This window comes from Ahaetulla prasina, chromosome 1, assembly GCF_028640845.1.
Source record: "Ahaetulla prasina isolate Xishuangbanna chromosome 1, ASM2864084v1, whole genome shotgun sequence".
NCBI lineage: Eukaryota > Metazoa > Chordata > Lepidosauria > Squamata > Colubridae > Ahaetulla > Ahaetulla prasina.
Window position 1 is genome coordinate 343133206 of NC_080539.1, and position 23394 is coordinate 343156599.

The window sequence follows — 23394 nt, forward strand, 5'->3', positions numbered from 1 at the left end:
GCCACACAAATTCGCACGAGGTTCCCACATATCCGCAATACAAAGCGTGTGGCTGGGTATCATGGATGTTAAGAGGGAAAACTTGCAGCTTTATAACGAAATGGGAGAGATTGCGATGCTTTTTTTCCAACATCAACTTGGTTAACCCCCCCCCCCACCTTCCGCGTGCTGAGGGAAGAGCAGGAAGGAAAAGAAAGGCGCCCGTTAGACACTCTCCTTCACAAACTAGAAAAGGGCGTAAGAAAAACCCAACTCAAGTTACAGTTCTGCAGTTACCCACAAAGTAAGAGTCAAAAGCGGCGGCAAGACGGCCCATTTAGCAGTTACTTACAAAACACAGCTGCAGAACCACGACTGCTTATTAGAGAAATTAGACCAGGAACGGGGAAAGAAAAAAGGGACTTACCGGCCAAGCAAACTGAAAAGGTATAACAATCCTCCCCATGTCGTGGTTTTTACCCTGATGAAAATTTCGGCTGTTCAGATAAAAAGTATTTCCACCAAGAACAGGAGTAGATCCGGAGCCGTAGCTGCATGTCCCAATAGGCGTGATTTTAGCCTGATATTCCTTCAAACAGACTTTCACGTAAGTATCACACTCATCCCGAGTACAGTCCACGTTCGTTGGGGGTTTCATGCCATCACAACATTCCCCATTCAACAATTCGCCGTTTACATTCTTTACCGAGTTAATCTGCAGCTCGAAATAGCCCGTGGACTGGGAGACCTAAAAATAAAGAAGCAAAAAGGGAGAACCTCATTAACTGTAGTATCGGGTGGGGGGGACGACTGCATGGAGACTTCCAAGCGGCCACTTCAGAGTTCTCAACGACAAAGTAGCCTTCTGATAAAACTATTAAAACTATACGCACTATTAAAAGAGGCATCGGAGAGGGGAAACACAGTGCCGCAATTCCGGCTTATAGCAGTAATAGGAAGGCTGGTTGCAAACCGCGCAAAAGACCTGCAGAATGCTCCACTGGCAGCTAAAATAGGCACTTCGAAATTATTCGATGCCAGCCGAATAGGAACTCCCCATGTTTGAAAGTAACTGGAAGCGATGCAAACCGTGTTATTGCTTTTTTATATCAACGCGTTCGGGAAATGGATTAAAAACAACGCCGAGGGTGCTCCGCGCAAACGTGCAATGCAAGTTTGCCTCCGCGTTCTTTCCAAAGCAAACATACAATTGGAAGCCTCGAGTTGTTAAGGGAGCTTGCAGAGACACATCAGTAGAGCCGTAAGCTTCCAGACTCCCCCGAAGCAAAATCGGGTTTCTTTTTTGTTAGTTTCACAAAAACAACGTATATATCCTTTTTTTTCCCTCAAAAGGAGCGACAAGGTACTCAAATCTCATCGCCGGGTTTAAATGGCAAGGTAAAACAAATCGTACAAAAGTCGTCCCCGAACGTTTTTCCGCCCAAAGCTACCCGCCCCGCTCTTCCCTTTGGAACAATTACCACCACCGCAAGCCAAACCTGCCGAAAACGCAGGCAGTTCTTTTACCTGCGTCCATAAAGTTAGGAGCAGCCACAGCCTGAGCGCCGCAGCAAAAAGAGCCCAGTGCCGCCCGCCACAATCCAGCATGCCTGCTGCTCCGAGCTGAACGCCTTTGGATCAGGGAAGGCAGGCAAGGATTCGACAAGCCATCGACCAGCCGCTGCTCGGCGCATCGGCGGCAGGAAGGGCAGGAAAGCTTTCGCCCGGTGCAAGCTGAACGGTCTCCCCGAGCCTTAATCACTCCCTCCCCCGGTTCTTAAGCCTAACAGCCTGGGACCCGCGAAGGCGCAAGCCAGTGCTCGCCAGCCGGGATCCACCTAGATGAGAGCACTCCGCAACAGAAAAAGGGAACGCAGCAGCAGCGGCAGCCGTCCCTCACAACTCCGCTTGCTCCTCTGTGCGCCTCTGCTGTGCGAACACCCAACAAGTAGGTGCCAGAGTGACAGCTTCATCGCCCATTAGTCAGCAGCGCCTCTGCCTTCATATTAATGAGGGGGAAGGGCCCAGAGCAGCAGCGGACGGGTGTGGCCACGCGACTCCTTCAAGGGCGGGGTGGAAAAGCGAAATGAAAAACGCTGGAGCGTGCGCAGCCGTCGGAGGTTTTCCCAACCTGTCATTTATCTCCCGCCCGGCTAGGGCCCTGCGGCGGGGAGTTGCGCAAGCGGTCTGTTGCGCGTGGGCAAGGCCCTGCCCAGTACGTGCGCGGCGCTGTGGGGGTAGGAAGGGACGTGTGCCTTCTTGCCCCGTAACGTGTGCTAGACTTCGCTTCGCTGCCAGTAAAGGAGTGGTATCTCTTGTGCTCAGCAAGCGTGGTATGCCTTGGGATGGCTGTTTACAGTTATACCTGTCTGTGCGCGTTTACTCCAAGATAAATTTCTCTGAATTAATCTAAATTTTGAGTGCTTTTTCGATTTCCTCAGATCCAGGAAAACCAAGCCCCATTCTTCGATCCTACAGTATCCAAAGGAATCGGGGGGAAAATATGCTGTCAGTTTACTACTAGCGTTTGGAACGGAAACGTAAAGGCCCGTAGAAGAAGTTTTGTGATGCTCATTTACGGATAAATTTTCCATAGATAAGGAGAATGCATGTTTGTTTTCGGTTAGTTATGGGAGCAGGGACTAAAATACTGGAAGTCAGTATTCCTAAATTACAAGTCTCAATTCCCATGTTAGCTGGGAGGAAATCTGAGAAATTTAATCCTTCATCTATAGTAGCAGGGGTAAAATTCAGCAGGTTCTGACAGGTTCTGGAGAAACAGTAGTGGAAATTTTGAGTAGTTTGGAGAACTGGCAAATACCACTTCTGGCTGGCCACAAGAATGGGGTGGGAATGGAGATTTTGCAGTATCCTTCTCCTGCCATGCCTACCAAGCCATGCCCACAGAACAAGTAGTAAAAAAAATTGAATTTCACCACTGCATGGTAGACACCAGATTGGGTGAGTTAAATCTGTTTTATGTCCAGGAGTAATAATGAATAAATGCCAATGAGAGACTTTTGTTCAGCATGCTAGGCTATGATTTATGGAAACCAGTCTGAAATATACAAAAGCATAAACCACACTGTTTGAATTTGTACAACACAACCAGAAACTAACCAATACCATTTTATCCTAGCACATTTTAGCAGGTTGCTAAACCTGCAAGTTTTGATTCTTATCATGTGACCCATCCATTGTGACCATTTCATGAAGATTATTCTTGTTCTAGCCTTGGATCTTTCTCTGTAGAGCTCAAGATTGGTTCAAAAATTATACTGAGCCATAAATGGTTTGCTTTGTTGTAGTATAATGTCATTCAGCATCCAGCAGCTGCAATTTATAATGAGTTCTTGGTTAATAGTTAATTATTAGTGGTTAGAATAGCACAACATGTGTTAATATAGCCTATCTTGGTTTAATGAACTAAACTGGGTTTACACACAATCTAGTCTATGACTGGATTTCTTACCTAAGCCACAATTAGGGTTTATACAGGCTAAGTTATAAAGCATGTGTTAATAGACTATAATGATTGGATTTATACAATAATTAATATTAAGTCATAATGTACTTTGGGTTTGACATTTGTGTGAATCAAATATTTGTGAACTATGGTTATGGCTTAGTATATTGTTGAGCATATTCATTTTTTTTAAAAAAATGTATATGCCTCTCCCCCCTCAACTCATTCTCAGTGACTGCAGGCAGCTTACAAAGATTAAATGCCCATTGACAAATTAGGTCTTCAGGACCTTGCAAAATAATGTAAAAGTGGGAGTCAATCTTATATCTGTAGGGATGATATTCCATAGCAGGGGTCTCCAACCTTGGCAACTTTAAGACATGTGGACTGGCTGAGGAATTCTGGGAGCTGAAGTCCACAAGTCTTAAAGTTGCCAAGGTTAGAGACCTTGTTCCATAGGGAGGGAGCCACCATGGAGAAGGCCCTTCTTGGTCACGCTAGATCACAACAGCATCAGGTTGCCATCATGTGATATTTTGCAATGTTTTTTCTCTTCGTGGAGCTGAGGTGGCTGTGGCCTGTGTGCGACGCATTCAGCCTATGGACCGCCAGTTTGACACCTCTGTGCTAGATGTATTTGCTTAGGAGAGGGCACCTGTGGCATTCCCTGGCTCCCCCTCTAATGGGTCGGATAAATGTGACTGGAAAAGGCAGTGCTTCAAATAACCTTAAAGCATGTAGAGCTTTAAAGGTGACAACAAGCACCTTGAATTGGACTTGGCAAATTGGCAGCCAATGCGGCTCTCTCAGGAAAGATGACACGTGAGCTTCAAGGCCTGCTGCATTTTGAACCAATTGAAGCTTCTGGATACTTTCTAAGGGCATCCCATGTAGAACCCGTTGTATTTGTGGCTAACTGAGCAATAAAAATCAGCTAATGATTCAGTTACTGTTGTTAGATGGAGATGAAATGAAATTCCATTTACTGAATGTATTCTATGCCTTGTCCAAGTGGCATCTTCCATGTTTTGGACTCCAATTCCAGTATCCCAATCTGAACCTATTTGGGAGGCACCAGAATGAGACAATTTAACCAGTAAAATCAAAACCAAGTCCCACTATGGCCATTTCCATGATAGGCCTTAAAGTTTCTTCATTGCATTACACAGTTATAGCTGAACTATATGCCTGTCTTCATTGCTACAAATTATTTTAATTATTTAACATAATAATGGTTGGATGACTCTATGTTATAAATTGCTACTAGGGAAATAATCATTGTCTACAAGGTACTAAGCCACAAGCTATTTAATCTAGCATGTTGTATAAACCTAGCCTATAACTTATCAAGATTAGTTGTTTATAAACTGATTTGTGTGAACCAGACTTCCGTAAAACTATGATTTAGCTTGTATGAATCTAAACTAATAATTTTTGGGCTGATCTTAAGGCACTTTTTCACATAAATGCTTAATATACTACTTCAGTTTTGACTTGGAGCAGTACATAAAGTCAACCAGTAAAACAGATGCTCTGTGTTAAATTGATGTGAAAAATGAGATCTACCAAAAAATAGCATTATCTCATCTTAGCAAATGTTCAGAGTGCCAGCCAGCTAACAATGGTATCCTTTAAAATACCATTAGTTGTATTGGCTGGTAGTTCTGAGTTTGTCCAATATAGCTGGAGGGCGTCAGATTGTAAAGGCTCTATGAGCTAGTACAGGGGTCTGCAAACTTGGTTCTTTTAAGACTTGTGGACTTCAACTCCCAGAGTTCCTCAACCAGCTTTGCTTTGGGAGTTGAAGTCCACAAGTCTTAAAAGAACCAAGTTTGCAGACCCCTGAGCTAGTAAATTGTCAGTCACCTTATTCCCTGTACTGCCTTCCCCACCTCCTTCCCTATCATTTTTCTTTAACCCTGCTATATTAATAGTTCCTCTGACTGACCATTGGGTGATCAATTCTCTTGACATTAGAGGAAATGCAGAGATAACATACATTTCTATAAATCTTAAGCCTCCTCAAACTATGTTGATAAATACTTGATACTTTTTGTTTCAGCTTTTTGTTGTATGAAAATTTCTATTGTTACAAGGCTGACTGGATTCCCAAATTCATGCTTTGCTAGGTAAACCCCAACATAGTTACCATAAACCAAGCACCTGCATGACCCCAATTTGGTCTAATGGCTAGAAACCATTAAAAACTGAATTCTTATCCTGGCTTAGCCACGAAAGCCAGCTGGGTGGCTTTGGACCAGTCTCTCTCTCTCTCTCTCTCAGCCCATCCCACTGCACAGGGATGTTGTGGGGAAAATAGAGGGAGGAAAAAGTATTAGGTATGTTCACTGCCTTAAGTTATTTATAAAAATAATAGATGCAACAGAAAGCTAACATTAAAAAAAGGCAGCCCAAACTTCTTGCAGTTAAGGATTATCACATCATTACTGTAAATCACCTGTAGCAAACCATTCTTTTCCAGCTGTTCTGTGAGTGCTGAAGGTATCAGAGTTGATTGATGTCAGCTGCTTGGGCATCCCACATAGTTATATGGTGTACTCAGCAGCTTGTAAGCCTAAAAAATCTCCCTTTCCTTTATCATTAACCCTTTCATCCTACTGCTCTATTAGAGAGGCTTGTTGGGAACAAATAACCAAGAAGTCAGTGGACTGTAATCACCCTGCTGGGCTTGGAAACATTTCATAAAGCAGGCCCCCTGCCCCCCTTTTCAGAAATCCAGCCTGATTCCTCAGCTGCCAACCGGCACACCGCTCTTCTGCTATTCATGGTCAGCATATAGCTGAGCTACAGTACCTCCTTCAGCTGACACAAGAGCAGCTGCTAAATGGGAGCCAGCTGGCCAGCTGCTCACCCCAGCTCAGCTGCTTCTGCTGCACTTCATCTGTCCCATTACCCCTTATGACTCCTGTCTTTTATCTTCAAACTGTGATGGGCCTACTTGTATAGTTGCTGATCCTCACTTTGGAGTCTAGGAACCTTCCCTATCAAAGTGGGTTGAGGAAAGGTAAGAGGAGAGCCAGGATCTGAGTGCACTAAGACATACTTTAACCATGGTTTGCTAATTTAAGTAAAAGGCAAAAGAGGTATGAGAAACAAGAGCAGAAGATAAAATTGTTGGGTTTACAGCAATAAAAAATAGGTTAGAAATCACAATGGCTGCATTCACGCATTGCATGTAGTGTAACTTGTGAACCAAATCAATGATTTAGTTTCTCTGACACAACAAGCTGTGTTGTGATCAGTATTGCTACATTATCTGCTCCTGTGACTAATTGGGAGGCAGTCAATACTTTGAAATGATGGTGTGCTTTTAGTAAATGTCTTTGCTAGTTAATTAACTACATCTTTATTATTGAGCAGAAAGCATTTTTTTAAAAAAGCTACTTTATCCATCATTCACTGCAACTACCAGGCAACCAGGAGTTCGTGTCTTCCAAACACTGCCTACCTACAACACTTATTCCTCGTTTTCCAGGCCCAGCTTACTTTTCAGCCTTCCCAAATAGCAAAGAATGTCACAGAAATTCCTGAACACGCATATCATTTGTTCCTCCAACTACAACCTTATGCCCTTTAATAAAACTTTAGCTAAGGAGTGTACAGTACTTGTCTATCCTACCATTGCGTAGCCTCTTCTTGTGCCAGGATCGAATGGATTCCCCAGCATCTATGCCATCCATGGCTGGTAGGGGGGAAAAAAAGATTTGGAGGTGTTATTCATTCATAGTCATCCCTCTTCTCTAAGGACCTGTCATCTCATTTGTAGATGCCAACAGGTCAAATACCATTCATACAGGAGCATTTAGCTGGCATATGCCCAGAAATAGCATATTAAGCATTGATGCCATTGGATACTTCATAAACCTCTGGGTCAGTTCAAAAGTCTATTAGAGCTCAAAATCTTTATTCAGAACTAAGGCTGTTATGTGTAGAATACTGCAACAGTTTTTATTAAGTAGAGTTTCCTGTGTACTACCAGCCAGTGAGAAGTTGAACAGGTTGTAGAAGTTCAATAAATGTAGTATGCATAATAAATGGCTTGGAGGTGGGCTGCATACCTGCTGGCCTGAATGCTACTAGGGTGGGGATAGACACCATCCCAGGTAAACTAATTGTGGTGAAGGAATTCTATACTACTCTTCAACCTCAGAGGTAACATTTATGGTGGGAGAGCATGGTCTTCTCACTATTGACTTTGGCAGGTTCTGTTCGTCACTGCTACTCTATCAAAATAGAAGGCTCTGAATGCCTCTAGGGACCTGGGAAACTTCTGAATTTTGATTTCTCTTATTCTACATACCAAAGGGATTTTCTGTAATTGGAAGTGCTATGGACATTGATGCAAGATGTCGAACAATGGAATGGTGATTGTTTCACTACTGCTTGCTGTATTATACCTGTAGTCTAGAAGAAGACTATAATTAGATATTGTACTATGGTCATTGGGAAATATTTGAATGAGTAAAAAGAAAAAAAACGGTACTGACAATTAATGTTGCCTGTTTTCTCTTTGTAGTATACTTCACATGGAGAAATAATGTATTAGTGAGTAGTCCACAGGCCACGTCTGGTGAACCTCATGTCAAAAGAAGCTTTGTGGCACTATTCCCTTTTCATTCATTGGGTTTATGTGGGTCCATTATATATACATTCAGTACAGTTAACCGACAGAAAACAATTATCCCTGAAAGATGTGTATGATTTCCAGTCTTGTAATCAGTCTTGCAATCATGTTCATGATTGCAAATATATGCTGTGGGTTGCTACTAGCATTAATACCCTCTTTCCTCTTGTAGCACGTATGGGACATATGTCTTTCTGCATCTTGTCTTTTTCATTAGAGACCATAGAATCATAGGCTTGGAAGGGACCTTGGCTGAGATGGCTAAAATCTCAGCCTTCTTGAAAGACAGTACTCAAGAAAAATATCTAAACGAATGGAAGAATTGGATTGATTATATTCAAAATAGATATCAGATTAAGAAATTTCAGATTGCCTTCTGCTACCTCACGCCTCCCACCGACCCGTACGCTCACACAGAGAGGGACTTCTCAGGGTGCCGTCCGCCAAGCAATGTCGACTGGCGGCCCCCAGGGGGAGATCCTTCTCTGTGGGGGCTCCTATCTTCTGGAACGAACTTTATTTATTTATTTATTTATTTATTTTTCAGATTTATATACCGCCCTATCTCCCTAGGGACTCAGGGTGGTTCACAGGCAATTAAAAACAAACATATAAATACAATTTAAAATCAGACATAAAAAACTTATTCAATAGCCAGATTGATAAAAACAATATAAATACTAAGAACCCCATTAAAACCAATAAATTTAAAAACTAACCCAGCCCCGCGCAAATAAATAGGTGTGTTTTGAGCTCGCGACGAAAGGTTCGGAGGTCCGGAAGTTGACGAAGTCCTGGAGGGAGTTCGTTCCAGAGAGTGGGAGCCCCCACAGAGAAGGCCCTTCCCCTGGGTGTCGCCAGACGGCACTGCCTAGCCGACGGCACCCTGAGGAGTCCCTCTCTGTGAGAGCGGACGGGTCGGTGAGAGGTACTCGGTAGCAGCAGGCAGTCCCGTAAGTAACCCGGCCCTATGCCATGGAGCGCTTTAAAGATTGTCACCAAAACCTTGAAGCGCACCCGGAAGGCCACAGGTAGCCAGTGCAGTCTGCGCAGGATAGGTGTCACACGGGAGCCACGAGGGGCTCCCTCTATCACCCGCGCAGCCGCATTCTGGACTAACTGAAGCCTCCGGATGCCCCGAACTTCCCCCTAGCTTGAGCCAATTGCCTGACCTTCGGACCTTTCGCCACGAGCTGAAGACGTATTTATTTATTCGTGCGGGGCTGGCTTAAATTTTAAATTTTAAATATTTTAATTGGGGTTGAATTAATTTATTTGAATTTTAAGGGTTTTTAGGTTTAAACGTTTTAAATCTCTGCCAATTATATAATAAGTTTTTTAATTTTTTGTTTTAGTTGTACATTGTTGTTGTTTTTTATACTGGCTGTAAACCGCCCTGAGTCCTTCGGGAGAAGGGCGGTATAAAAATCTAATAAATAATAATAATAATAATAATAAATAATAATAAAAATAATGTTGTTTTTGATTTTAATGGAAGAAGTCAGGTTATGTGAGAGAGAAGGAATATAATTGTGTTAGATTTTAAAAATTTAATGTATGACTGTTCGTTTATTGGACTATACCTTGTGTTTGCTCCGGGAAGTCGGGGGTTTGGAGGAGGGGAAGGAGGGGGAGGGGGGAGGGGAGGGGAAAAATTTAATTGTTGTTGTAAAACTTTTTCAATAAAAAAAAACAAACCATGGATAACTGCCTTACTGAAAATATTGGACACCTTTGTCATCAAACATTCAGATCCAGGATGAAAACAAGTTATTGTGTCAGAATATTTCTGTTCAGATTGCCCCTAAATCCAATATCTGTAAAAAAGTAACTATCAAAGAATATGCTAGTAAACACATAACCTTTCAGGTTATTCCTATCTCTCTCTCTCTCTTTCTCTCTCCTCACTCCCTTATTTCCCCTTTCTTTCCCTTCTTCCATCTTCTATCTTCTTTTATCAATGGATTCAAATATACATCTGAATGTGTGTAGATACGTCAGCCCTTGGTCACCTACCTGATTAGCCAATAGATGGTTCCCTTTAATTCTACTTATCTAGACAGATACATTTAGATCCAAATATTTCTGGTGTTTTTGAACTTTGGTGTTGAAGAAGATTCCTGAGAATATCTAGGATAGCCAAGCAAACAAAAAAATGGATTATTGAACAAATGAACCCAGAGTTTCACTTGAGATACAAATGGCCAAACTCAAATCCTCCTTTGGGCACAAAATGCAAGACCTAAGTCTCTGGAGGAGGCTGTAATGCTTGGAAAGGAAAGAAAACAAGAGGTTGACTAGTAGCAAGGTGGACAGATTCATTTACAGAGGTCAGTGGTGATGGAAGATCAAACAGACCAGCTTAGGGATAGGTCGTCATGGAGACTATGTTGTCACTAGAAGTTAAAATGATTTGATGGCATATAAATGATTTGATGGCAGGAAAATGCTGCTGTTTTGCCCATTGTATGAAGTCAGGTTCGTCTCCCCCTTCATTTAAATTCATTATTTAAACATATTTTTATCCTATTGCAATCAAAAACCCATCTTTGATGGCTCACTTTTTCTAAAAGTAAAGAAGGGTAGACTAAGTGGCCTTCAGTCCCCTGGTCAATGGCACAAGTGAATATATATATATGTTGTCCATACAAAAGAAGTAATAGCTTCTTAGGGTTATGGCACTCTTGCCCAAAACTTAGGTTCATAGCTTGGAGAACTGATCTAACTGGTCACTGGAGGGCCCACTTGATTGCAGAGCTGTATCAAATTTCTTTCAATAGCTCAAACTCTTTTGAAGTCAGTTTTACATTTCCCTCAACTTTTTGATTAAATTGTCACAATATGTTCTGTTTGGGGCCGCCCATGAAGATTACTTTAAAAAACTGGAAATAATTCAGTGTATGATCAGTATATTGCTAAAGTGCTTTTGGTTATTGGTAGCAAATCTGGCTAGTGCTTAAGGAATTACACTCTTATTTTATTTATTTATTTATTTGTCACAACAGTATATATAAGTATAAGCATGAAATAACTATACGAATTGGATACAATCAAAGGGAACATTAGGACAGGAACGGTAGGCACGCTAGTGCTCTTATGCACACCCCTTACAGACCTCTTAGGAATGGGGTGTGGTCAATAGTGGATAATCTTTGGTTGAAGCTTTGGGGATTTTGGGAAGAGACCACAAGTCAGGTAGTGTGTTCCAAGCATTAATAGAATAGAATAGAATAGAATTTTATTGGCCAAGTGTGATTGGACACACAAGGAATTTGTCTTGGTGCATATGCTCTCAGTGTACATAAAAGAAAAGATACGTTCATCAAGGTACAACATTTACAACACAATTGATGATAATATATCAATATAAATCATAAGGATTGCCAGCAACAAGTTATAGTCATACAGTCATAAGTGGAAAGAGATTGGTGATGGGAACTATGAAACGATTAATAGTAGTGCAGATTCAGTAAATAGTCTGACAGTGTTGAGGGAATTATTTGTTTAGCAGAGTGATGGCCTTCGGGAAAAAACTGTTCTTGTGTCTAGTTGTTCTGGTGTGCAGTGCTCTATAGCGTCGTTTTGAGGGTAGGAGTTGAAACAGTTTATGTCCAGGATGCAAGGGATCTGCAAATATTTTCACGGCCCTCTTCTTGATTCGTGCAGTATACAGGTCCTCAATGGAAGGCAAGTTGGTAGCAATTATTTTTTCTGCAGTTCTAATTATCCTCTGAAGTCTGTGTTTTTCTTGTTGGGTTGCAGAACCGAACCAGACAGTTGTAGAGGTGCAAATGACAGACTCAATAATTCCTCTGTAGAATTGGATCAGCAGCTCCTTGGGCAGTTTGAGCTTACTGAGCTTACTGAGCTTACTGAGCTTACTGAGCTTACTTAATAATTCTGTTACTGAAGTCATATTTTCTACAATCAAGATTGGAGCGGTTCACTTTAAGTTTAAATCTATTGTGTGCTCGTGTATTGTTGCAATTGAAGCTGAAGTAGTCTTCGACAGGAAGGACATTGTAGCAGATGATTCTATGAGTTAAACTCAGGTCATGCCGAAGGCGGCAGAGTTCTAAATTTTCTAAACCCAGGATTTCAAGTCTGGTGGCATAAGGTATTTTGTTGTGATCAGAAGAGTGGAGAACTCTTCTTGTAAAATATTTCTGGACACGCTCAATTGTATTAATGTCTGAAATGAGGTGTGGGTTCCAGACAGGTGAGCTATATTCGAGCATTGGTCTAGCAAATTTTTGTATGCTCTGATTAGTAGTGTAATCTTTCTGGAGAAGAAGCTACGCAAGATTAAGTTTACAACTCTTAAAGCCTTTTTGGCGATGTAGTTGCAGTGGGCTTTGGCACTTAGATCGTTTGATATGAAAACTCCAAGGTCTTTGACAGGGTGAGGGTCATCTATAAGGTAATGTCCATCAAGCTTGTATTTAGTGTTCTGATTCTTTTTTCCATATCCCCACAGGGAAGTACAAGTGGGGCAAACGACAGCATGTGTATAGGGAAGTCATCAATGTAATTATGAGATTCGTATGCTTGTTTTTTATTAGATGTCAGGGTAATATTACATAATTGTGTATTTTTGTGTTTGATGTCATGTTACCATTTTGGCATCATCTTTGGCATCATCTTTGTTCTAGACAATATTGCCTTCTGATCTGCTTCTGAACATAATTCCAAGTGCTGTTACTTAGCTACACAGGTTTACATGACTTTAAATCTAGATATCTGCCCAAGGGATAAATCTTTTCACGCATCAGCTTGCCTTATACTTTAAGATCATCTTTGCACTGACTAGTTTTGCTGCTATTGCTATAACTGTGTTACTATTACAACTAGTGCCCTCAAATTATTGCTAGCTTTTATTTTATCTGTGAAGGAGGCTGATGACTGTGGTCTCTTCTGCCTTAACTTTGCAAGATGCTTAATTTACATGTCTACATAAGTTCCTACTGGCTGGGTTAACAGAGGAGGGGATAGATGGGGAACACATCAAATTTGCAGATGACACCAAGCTGGCAGGTATAGCCAACACTCCAGAAGATAGGCTCAAGATACAGAAAGATCTTGACAGACTAGAACATTGGGCGCTATCTAACAAAATGAAATTCAACAGTGAAAAAAGTAAGGTTCTACATTTAGGCCAAAAAACTAAAATGCACAAGTACCGTATATGTGGTACCTTGCTCAATAGTAGTAACTGTGAGAGGGATCTTGGAGTCCTAGTGGACAACCATTTAGATATGAGCCAGCAGTGTGCAGCAGCTGCCAAAAAAGCCAGCACAGTTCTGGGCTGCATAAACAGAGGGATAGAATCAAATCACATGTAGTGTTAATACCACTTTATAATGCCTTGGTAAGGCCACACTTGGAATACTGCATTCAGTTTTGGTTGCCACGATGTAAAAAAGATGTTGAGACTCTAGAAAGAGTGCAGAGAAGAGCAACAAAGATGATTAGGGGACTGGAGGCTAAAACATATGAAGAACGGTTGCAAGAACTCGGTATGCCTAGTTTAATGAAAAGAAGGACTAGGGGAGACATGATAGCAGTGTTCCAATATCTCAGGGGTTGCCACAAAGAAGAGGGAGTCAAACTATTCTCCAAAGCACCTGAGGGTAGAACAAAAAGCAATGGGTGGAAACTAATCAAGGAGAGATGCAACTTAGAACTAAGGAGAAATTTCCTGACAACAATTAATCAGTGGAACAAATTGCCTGCAGAAGTTGTAAATGCTCCAACACTGGAAATTTTTAAGAAAATGTTGGATAACCATTTGTCTGAAATGGTGTAGGATTTCCTGCCTGGGCAGGGGGTTGGACTAGAAGACCTCCAAGGTCCCTTCCAACTCTGTTATTATTATTATTATTAACATCTATTGTGATATTATGAATTGTTAAACTGATTAATTGATTGATTTGGTGTGATAGATGATCCCAGCGTCTATTTGAGAATTATAGAGTGACATCATTCAGGTACATTGCTGTTGTTTTTTATTTCATATTGAAAGAATCTACCTATTGTGGTCCAATAGTACATATAAACCAGGTCATTATGGCTTGTTCAAAGCATGGTTTAATAAAACATTTTAACTAAAGTTATTGGCTTTATATATAGCGCAGTAGATGAACCTGGCAATTATCTGTGAAACCCATAACTGAAAAAAAAAACCAAATTGAATAAGGACCATGGAATAGATAGAAAACATCTTAAGTTTTACATGAATTTCTGTTAATCATGAAATGCAGGCATAGGGTGATGTGCAAAGATGACACATACCCATTCTGCAAACCAATAGATTATGAAGTGGAAATTTTTAATATGGAAGAAACTCTTCACCTGTGAGCGAACTGCTTTGATATAAGTGAACTTGCACCTGAAAAATACATGTCTAAAATTGTGGAGTCCTGTGCCTGATCTATTACATTAAGCTATCCCTACAAGATTGATAACAAAGCAGTAGAAGTGTTTGTACAAGGCTAGAATGCTTGGGAAATGTCACTATGTAGTAAGAGAAAACATTAACAGTGTGCAGCACCATGGAAGAAACAGTCTGCTGATAACAAGAAAGAGATCCTTTCATCTGCCAAACACTAAGTATACTGAAAAGGCTTTGTAAATCTCTGGCAGAAACCCAAGATGAAAACATAATAACTTGCAGTAGAGGGAAACATTCAGTGATTCATATGAGATTAATTTCCAGAATGCCTTGGGGCTTTTGCCAAAGGCGAGCTGTGCTTGGATATTGAGCTTCCATCTAGATACAGAGCTACTTATGCTCTCAATGGCAAGCATCTGTCAGTTTCTGTATGTGCAGCTGCAATTTACTGCAATGTTTCGTTTTCCAATAAATTTTCATAGGTGCTTAGAGAGACTCACAACAGTTGTTATTATCACTAAGACAAAGTGTTACTTTGGAACTTTTAAGGCAAGAGTCCCATGAAAGCAAATTTTCTTTTTCTAAAATAAGGTAAAAGTAAAGAACTTCAAGTTTCTGTCACCTCCAAGTAATTACAGTATATGGACACCATTTTTTTTTATTAACAGTATTGTGAATATCATTTGCTGTTGTCTTCTCTTTTTTTTTCCACTTCCCAGTTTAGCCTAAAGTCTTGGCTTTCTTAGTCCTCTCCCTGCAAAAACTCCATTGATTAAATTGGAGGAAATTCATAATACATGAAAAATCTGTGCTTGCTGAATAATGTAATGGCATTTATAGCCACAAGCTACAGTGATGGCTACTGACTTAGATGACCTTGAAAGAATCAGACAAACTATAGAGAAGGTTTATTAATATTTGTTTGGTGGTAATAGTTATTTCATTTTAATTGACTGTTTTCTCAATGGTATAGTTAGATCCTCTGTTACAAAATGTGTATGTATATCTGTGTTTATGTGTGTAGTCTCAAATATGTTTGGTACTTTGTAAACATCAATTGAACAAAACAATGCATCATAGAACAGCAATGTTTGAATCAACATACCTTAAATGAGCTAACATAGAATATGTCCAAAATCTGGGACTGTAATAAAATGTGTGAATTGCCTTGGGAAAAGAAAAAAAAAGAAAAGAAAAACTTTGCTTAGAAAACAAAAAAGAAGGGAAGGAGTCCCTAGTAGCTTAACAGTCAGAGAAAAAAATAACAGGAAGGACCTGCTTTAATGGTTCAAGCAGGGACGTTTATACTTTCCGATTTTGCAAGATTCTATTAATACAATCTTATGATAATGTAAAATTCATTCCATCTAGTCCTGTTTCCTATTTGTTTTTGTGCGGGGAGGGAGGAACCCTTGACTCCCATGGGACTGAAAGTTGGCAAAGTTATATCTGTTTCATTGCCCCCATGCTTTCTACCTTCACTTCCGAAACCCATAGGTTGTGTGGCACAAGGAAAGATGAGAGGGGCATATTCCCACCTTCTTTCCCACCTCCCTCTGGCCCCTGTACCCAATCAATTGGCAGCAAGGACAGTTGGACAAGCAGACATTGGCTGCTTTGGAATGGAGGCTAAAATTTGAAATCTCTTTAATAACAGTGGCTGGTGAGAGAAGAATGAGGGAACGACCTGGAGGCCTGCTGGCAAAGTAGGGCTGTCTGAGGGAGGTCAATGTGTGAGCTCTCCTTCTCCTTGAAGGGAGGGGCCCTTGATAGGCTGGAATGAGAAGAGGGAGTACAATTTTCCTCATGGTCCCCCTTTGTTCCCCTCTCCACAACAAAATAGGTAGTTCCACAGGTCAGCTGAGGGGGGCAGGCAGCAGTGGCAGCAGCAGCCTCACCAGAGCTTCTGTGATATGAGAACAAATGGTGAAGGCCTATATTATATGTGGAAAGAGGAAGGACAAGGGAGTAACTGGGATTTCTGCTGGCATGGAAAGAGTTGGCTGGGAGGTGCCGAAGATGGATAAATCCTCTTCCTTCATGGAGGGGAGGGGGCCCTTGAGATCACACTATAATAGGGATGGTGGTACACTTTTCCTTGTGATCCACTTCTGTCTCCATCCTCCCTCCCCCCCCCCCGTAAAGTGGCAGGGGGTTCTGTAAGTAAGCCAAGGAGGAAAGTGAAGGGAGGAGAAACAGTGCAACCCATGTTATAAATGGAAAGAAGAATGAGTCCTGAGAGAGAGAAAAAGAGAGAGACGATACAATGTCACATAGGGATCTTCATGGTTGAGTAGGGCTTGGATCTGGGACATGTCCTTTCCTACCTAATTTTCTAACTTTCAGGTCACAAAACTATTTTGGGTCTCTATGGTCACGAGTGTTCAGAGGCTACACACTGCCAGGTTTTAAAGATAGCTAACAGAGAAGGACTCTTGCTTTTATGTCCTTCTCCTTTGGTTCCCAGGAGTACTAGCCGAATTGTTATCTAGGTGACTAGAGGATCTGGAAGATTAGATTTACAATTACCAGCTTCACACATTGTCCTGGAAGAGAAATGAAAAGTTTGCAGGGAAGAATAATTGCTTAGGAGAAGGGTTAAAGACCCTCCTTATATTTAAAATGCTTTGCAACAAATGCCTCATATATTTGAGATCCTTTGGCAAATGTAAGCATGGTGTAGGAAGTTAGCATCCACCCCTCTCCTAGAAGAATGAAATATTAAAAAGGTAGAATATTATATTTCCCTGAATGAGAAATGGAGAAACATGTTATTTTAGGCAGGAAGCAGACTCACTCTTAATAGCCCCCACCCTCAATAGCCCACAGCAGATGTCAGCACTCAAGAGATAAAGAGGTGGATGGGTCTATTCATAAGTAAATACCCTCACCCAAGATCCAACAAAGGTAGGATTAGCCCTCAGCCATAATAGGAATTGCCCAAAGCCCCTTCATTACATCACCCAGCACAGTTCAACCAAGCTTCACTCAGAAAACCTACAAGGTTGGCTATGACCCCCTAAAGCAGCCAATGGCTTGCCACAAGAACAGGAAGCTAAAATTCAAAGCCCAAGAGAGGATATAAATTTCTCTCTCTCTCTCCCTCACCCATGTGCTTGATTGCCCAGGACCTCAAACCATGTCGTCCTGTCCACCATTAAACTATCTTTCCAAATAGTCCCTATGTGTCCAGTGTCTTTCTCCCCACTTGGAACTGAACCCAGATGGACATTTCTTCCAACAATGGTAATACATAAAGTAAAATATCAATCAAGTCTGGTACAGTAAATCTAAGGATAACCACTAGGTTTTTTTTCTGCCTGTCATACTGAGAAAAAAATAAACAATTGAGACTGCTATAGGGTTAACTAAAAGTGGGGAAAATGTGCAATCTGTTCATTTTTGGGGGCTATGTGGCTGAAATTAGTTATTCATTTCATATTCCTTTTGTTGAAAAAGTAAGTCTACCTAGTGAATTTGGGCCAATCTCAGTCCAACATCCCTCACAGGGTTGGTGTTGTGGGGAAAATAGGAGTCTCATGTGCATTAACGCCTGTGACCTTAATTATAGGTATAGAAATAAATAAATAATATAAATAAATAAACAATAAAACACTGTATAACTCAATAGTTCTAGGTAATATTAGTAGGTTAACAGAGTTGTACACCCTGAACAACTCATATTTTTATTTTAATTCCTCCATTTTATTCTATTTTATAGAAATATTAGAAACATAAACACCCCTGAATACAAAAATGCAAAGGTAAACAGTGAAATACACAATGACATATTAGAAATACTTAATGAATTATTCAAAAGTCTTAATAAAACAAATAGAAAAAAAAGCCAAAATAGGAGAATGCAGAGAATTTTTTTAAACTAATATTAATCATCTCAATATATAGAAATCACTGGTTTACCAAAAAGACCTTATTATATTATTGAATAAAAAAGTATCCAATAATGGGACTTTTGTTAATCTAAAATATCATGAAATATGTACCAAAGCAAAACATACTCCATTTTCTGATTAGTAGAAAATACGGCATTTTTCAAGAGTCAAATTATACATTTTGAAACAAGAACACCTCACTTGAGACTTTCAAGAAAAGATTGGACTGCCATTTGTCAGAAATGGTGTGGGGTCTCCTGTTTGAGCGGGGGGGGGGTCCAACTCTGTTAATCTGTTTATCTGTTAAAGCAGCCTAGTTACCACAATTAGAGATCTGTCACTGTCAGTATTCAAAATAATTCTCACTGAATAAAACATGTACTTTATTTTGCAGTTCTAAGGCATATAAACTGTTGTTCCTATGTTTTCTCACAAGTCTTTTACAGTAGAAACAAAGAATATTATATTATTACATAATATAATATAATATTAGGCTTTAAAGGTGCCACAGTCTTTGTTACAGAGGTCTAAGTGAGCCACATTTTCATAAAAATTACTCCCTGCTTAATATTTGTAGAACTGCAACTTTTTTTAATCTTAAAAACTTGGATGTAATGCAATCTAGATGTATCATAACCTCAAAATAATTCATAATTTAAATATAAATAAATGTGAAATTAACATTGTAGATCTTTTTAGCAGATAGGACAGAAAAGCTATTGAAAGAAAATTAAGACAATAATACTACAATTCATTTTTGGAAGAAAAGAATATTTTTGTATATTTAAAATTCATCCGTTTCAAAGGATAAAGACACACCCTTCAACCTTGATTTTTCTGATTTGTTTCACTAATTAAAAGTTGCAGTTAATCATTTAAAATTTCAGCTTGTATTTCTTTCATCCATGTTATAATCTTATCAATTTCAGACTATTTTCAGGGGACAAATTATTTATTTATTTATTTATTTATTTATTCAAATTTTTTATACCACCCTTCTCCGAAGACTCAGGGTGGTGTACATCACAAATAAAACATAGATATCGAAAAAGTTAAAATACAAAATTGATTAAAAAACTGATTCAATACTTTAAATAATTAAAATAGGGATATAAAATTCTAAAAATACCAAAAGCCCCACTAAAAACCCTCAATAAAAACGTTAGGCCAGCCCTGCTTGATGAAAAAAGAAAGTTTTGAGCTCGCGTTTAAAGGTCGTTTAAATGATGACAATATGTTTCTGTCAGACATCTAGAGTTTGGATAAAATTATCAAGGATGGTGGACAGATATCGTTTCACAGTGGAACACATGTAAAAACCTGGGGGAATCTTTGATCACACTATCACAGCTGCCATTTTGACCATATCTTGTGGATCCCCCTGCATTATTCAAATGTTTCTGGACTTGCTTTTATTTCTTACAGCTTCTTTTACCCTGAGACTGAGCCCTGGAATGGTTCTTGAGCGCTGATTCAATTTTACTCTTGCAATCTATAAATGTTGTTAAAAGTAAATAGGTAGCTGGTAGCCTGGAGTCTCCTGAAACCATTTTATCTACTTTCTGATGGATTTAAGACCTTGGGATTAGTCTGCTTTTACTTGATTTGAGAACAAATTGATTTCTTTACTATGTGTTATGCACATAAAACAATAAAAATAATAAAAATAATAAAAAATTTCCACAATTACCAATATCTGTGTACTGTATGTAATTTTGTTTCTTAAATTAGCTTTAGATTTTGTCTAATTTCATCCTATTACATTTGGCCAATTTATCTCACAAATTACATTTTGAATTTTATTTTCAATTCTTGAAAAAACAGTTTGTGTCATCAGTAAATCTGATCAGTGTTCTTCCATCTCTTCATCCAAATCGTTAATAAATATATTGCCCAGCAGAGAAGCCAGGATTGGATCATTGTGACATCTAATCTGATACCTGGTTCCATTGTGATGAAGAATTATTAATGAGCACTTCTGAGTATAATTTGAAAACCAGTTATGTATCCACTTAATTTTCACGGGATACTTTGTTAAACATTTTACTGGAAAAAAGATACATCTCCTGAATTTAAAAAAATTATTAAAGAAGTTATCCAGGAAAAAGTCTAGCATGGCTTCAAAAGTCATGATCAGTTATCATGTTGCAAAACAAGCTCTTTATGTTGTGGCTCTACAACAGGGGTGTCAAACTCTATTTCATTGAGGGCCGCATCAAGGTTGTGTTTAACCTTGGGGGCTGGGTGGATGTGGCCGTGGTGGGCATGGCCAGTTCACCTTTAGCTGTAGCGACAGCCATAAAGATATTTTCTGAGACATCCTAAGTTTATATCTATCCCATACTCTCTATATGGCATGTGTAGTAAAATGATTTTTGAAATCTACATTAACCTGAACTTTAAATAAATAGCCATGCCAACCAAATCTTAAAGCATGCCCTTCTAATTCTTCAGTGCTTCAAGAAGATGTTATACAAGATAATTAAGCGTAAAAGGTTAACATATGGTGGTGTATTGGAATTCTTCCAAGAACATTTTAAAATAAAATCAAAAGAAATCTGATATCAGAAGGATACATAGTACATGTCAGTGGGTTTCCTATGTACACCTATTAGAAAGATTCAAAGTAGATAAAAGGTCTTTTGGTTTTGAGCAAAGTAAGATGGAATTCAAAATGCAAGTGAAAGTATGATAGTATGATAAAATGGGCTAAAAACTTTGGGTATAGAATACACATGGGAGTCTATGTTGACGGAAGGATTGAAATTCACATTGGGTTGCAATCTTAAAGAGAAATTTTATAAAATTATGTACCATTGGTATTTATCACCAGAAAAATAGTCGAAAAAAAATCTCAAATGTAGGCTGAGAATGTGAACAACAAGGGGTGATGTTTTATTATGCTTGCTGGACATTTAAAAAAACTTTAAAAATGGATTCAAATTCCTACATTAATTCAGAAGGGATTTAAAAATATACAATTATATACAATCAAAACCAGAGACAGTCCCTTTGGTACTGATGGATAAACAGTTGGAAAAAATCTATGGAACTTTATGAGCATGATTTTAAAACTGGAGTGGTAGGAACATTCGAAAGATATAGGGAATCATAAAACGTTAGCATGTGAAAGACTATATCTGTTAGGTTACAGAGTACCCTGATATAGTATATATTAAGTGGGTTGACTTTAGTTTATAATGCTGACCATGAAACACAAGCCAGAAATTATCATCTGAGAATGTTGAATGCTGCTGCAGAGAACCTGGCAACATTGTATGTTGGAGCAGATTTAGTATCTGAACCAAACGGCATGAAGTAAAATTGTCCTAGCTGATACCAGTACAAAAACTGATACCAGTGCAAGTGTAGTATGAGCACTGGAGAAGTACATGCTCTGTTATTTTTATGCATCTAGAGATGCAAGGACATTTTGGTTCTTAAAAGTAAACATTGACTTGATGGCACAGAGTCAATAATTCATAATTATATCAAAACTTTTACTTCCTTGCATGCATTCATCATTTCCACACTTGATGATTTGATTACCTACCTTCATATATATCCTTCTCATTTTAATGTAATATAATAGCTGCATAATATATTTTTGTCAGATCATGCTTTTTACATTTAGCATCTGTTACATTCCAAGTCACAATTTCCTATCATTGGATTAACATTGGATGGTCCTTTAGATATTGACCTTCACCACTCATCATGGCTTTAGTCAATCACAATTTTTGCATAATGTTTTTTAGTAAGACAGAGGAAGTAGAGACTAGGTTAATGGTCTTAATTAAACCAGTGCCACATGCATCGTTCTTTGGTAATAGTACAGACCGCACTAGACGGCCAATGTCCAGTTTTGCTTCAACTACAGTTTGTGCATCTGTGCAAGTTAGGATCTTCTACCTAGGAATGGTGGCTATAGGAGCTAGATGCAGTATACTGACACACACTCAACATGTGTCCCCCTCCTATCTTCCAGGTTGGAATAATTTTGGTTTGTTCCTTTTTACCATTCTATAACAATTATAATCTTTGTGAACAGAGATATTTTAATCAAACTGCCCATTTCATTTTGACAGCAGTCTGCTCACAGTTTTGCTTTTTCCCTCTTTTCTACTGATATAGAGTGTAGAGAAGAGGTGAAACCCAATTTTTTAAACTACCGGTTCTGTGGGCGTGGCTTGATGGGCGTGGTGTGGCTTGGTGGGCATGGCAGGGGAAGGATACTGCAAAATCTCCATTTCCACCCCACTCCAGGGGAAGGATACTGCGAAATCTCCATTCCTACCCCACTCTGAGGCCAGCCAGAGGTGGTATTTGCCGGTTCTCCAAACTACTCAAAATTTCCGTTACCAGTTCTCCAGAACCTGTCACAACCTGTTGGATTTCACCCCTGGTCTAGAATGCTTCTAAAAACTTTCATACCACACTGAACTCCATCTTCCTCCACATACAGTTCACAATGGAGGAAGAAACAGCTAGGCAATTACCATTTTTAGATGTACTTTTCAACAGACCAGGGTGGAAGTCTAGAAACCACAGTTTATCTCAAGACCACCAACACCTTATGCATTCTGTATTTCAACAGTAACCATCCACTGTCAGAGTTGCATCAGAACACTATGACAGCCGGATCTCCAGCATGGGTTTTCCCTTTGATGCTTGCTTGCTATCGGCTATCATAGTAATGAGGAGGGGGGGTTATGGTATTGGGGTTTGGGAAGTGTCCTGGTGTGATGAAGGCCCATGTGAACTAAAAGGGAGGTTTGCTCTCCATAATTACTGCCCTGCTGAATGCAGTTGTTTACAACCCGTCAAGGCCAACCGTCCTAGTACTCCAGATGGACGAAAACACCTGAAGATGTGCCCCACATGACAGTATGCGGGATGTGGATTGTACATTCAGCCTAGGTCCCTGGGGGGAGGGATTTGGGGAAACTTTCAATATATAACTTTCGCACCTTTTGGCTCAGATCTTGTTTTTCTTTCACTGCTATCATTTCAAACTTAG

At 39.6% G+C, this 23394-nt stretch overlaps 1 protein-coding gene across 3 annotated transcripts in view; it reads right to left on the minus strand.

Annotated features, from left to right (window-relative positions):
* JAG2 (jagged canonical Notch ligand 2) overlaps positions 1 to 1966 on the minus strand; it is an 88754-nt gene extending 86788 nt beyond the window's left edge. For 2 of the 3 annotated variants that reach the window (XM_058162870.1, XM_058162871.1), the window contains exons 1-2: positions 1507 to 1966; positions 407 to 727 (exon numbers count right to left, since the gene is read on the minus strand). In XM_058162870.1, coding sequence (XP_058018853.1) covers positions 407 to 727; positions 1507 to 1587 — 402 coding nt within the window. In that variant the 5' untranslated portion in view covers positions 1588 to 1966. Of the gene's footprint in view, positions 1 to 406; positions 728 to 1506 lie in introns of those variants that run through there. The other variant, XM_058162872.1, reaches the window with a different exon arrangement.
* Positions 1967 to 23394: the final 21428 nt, after the last annotated feature.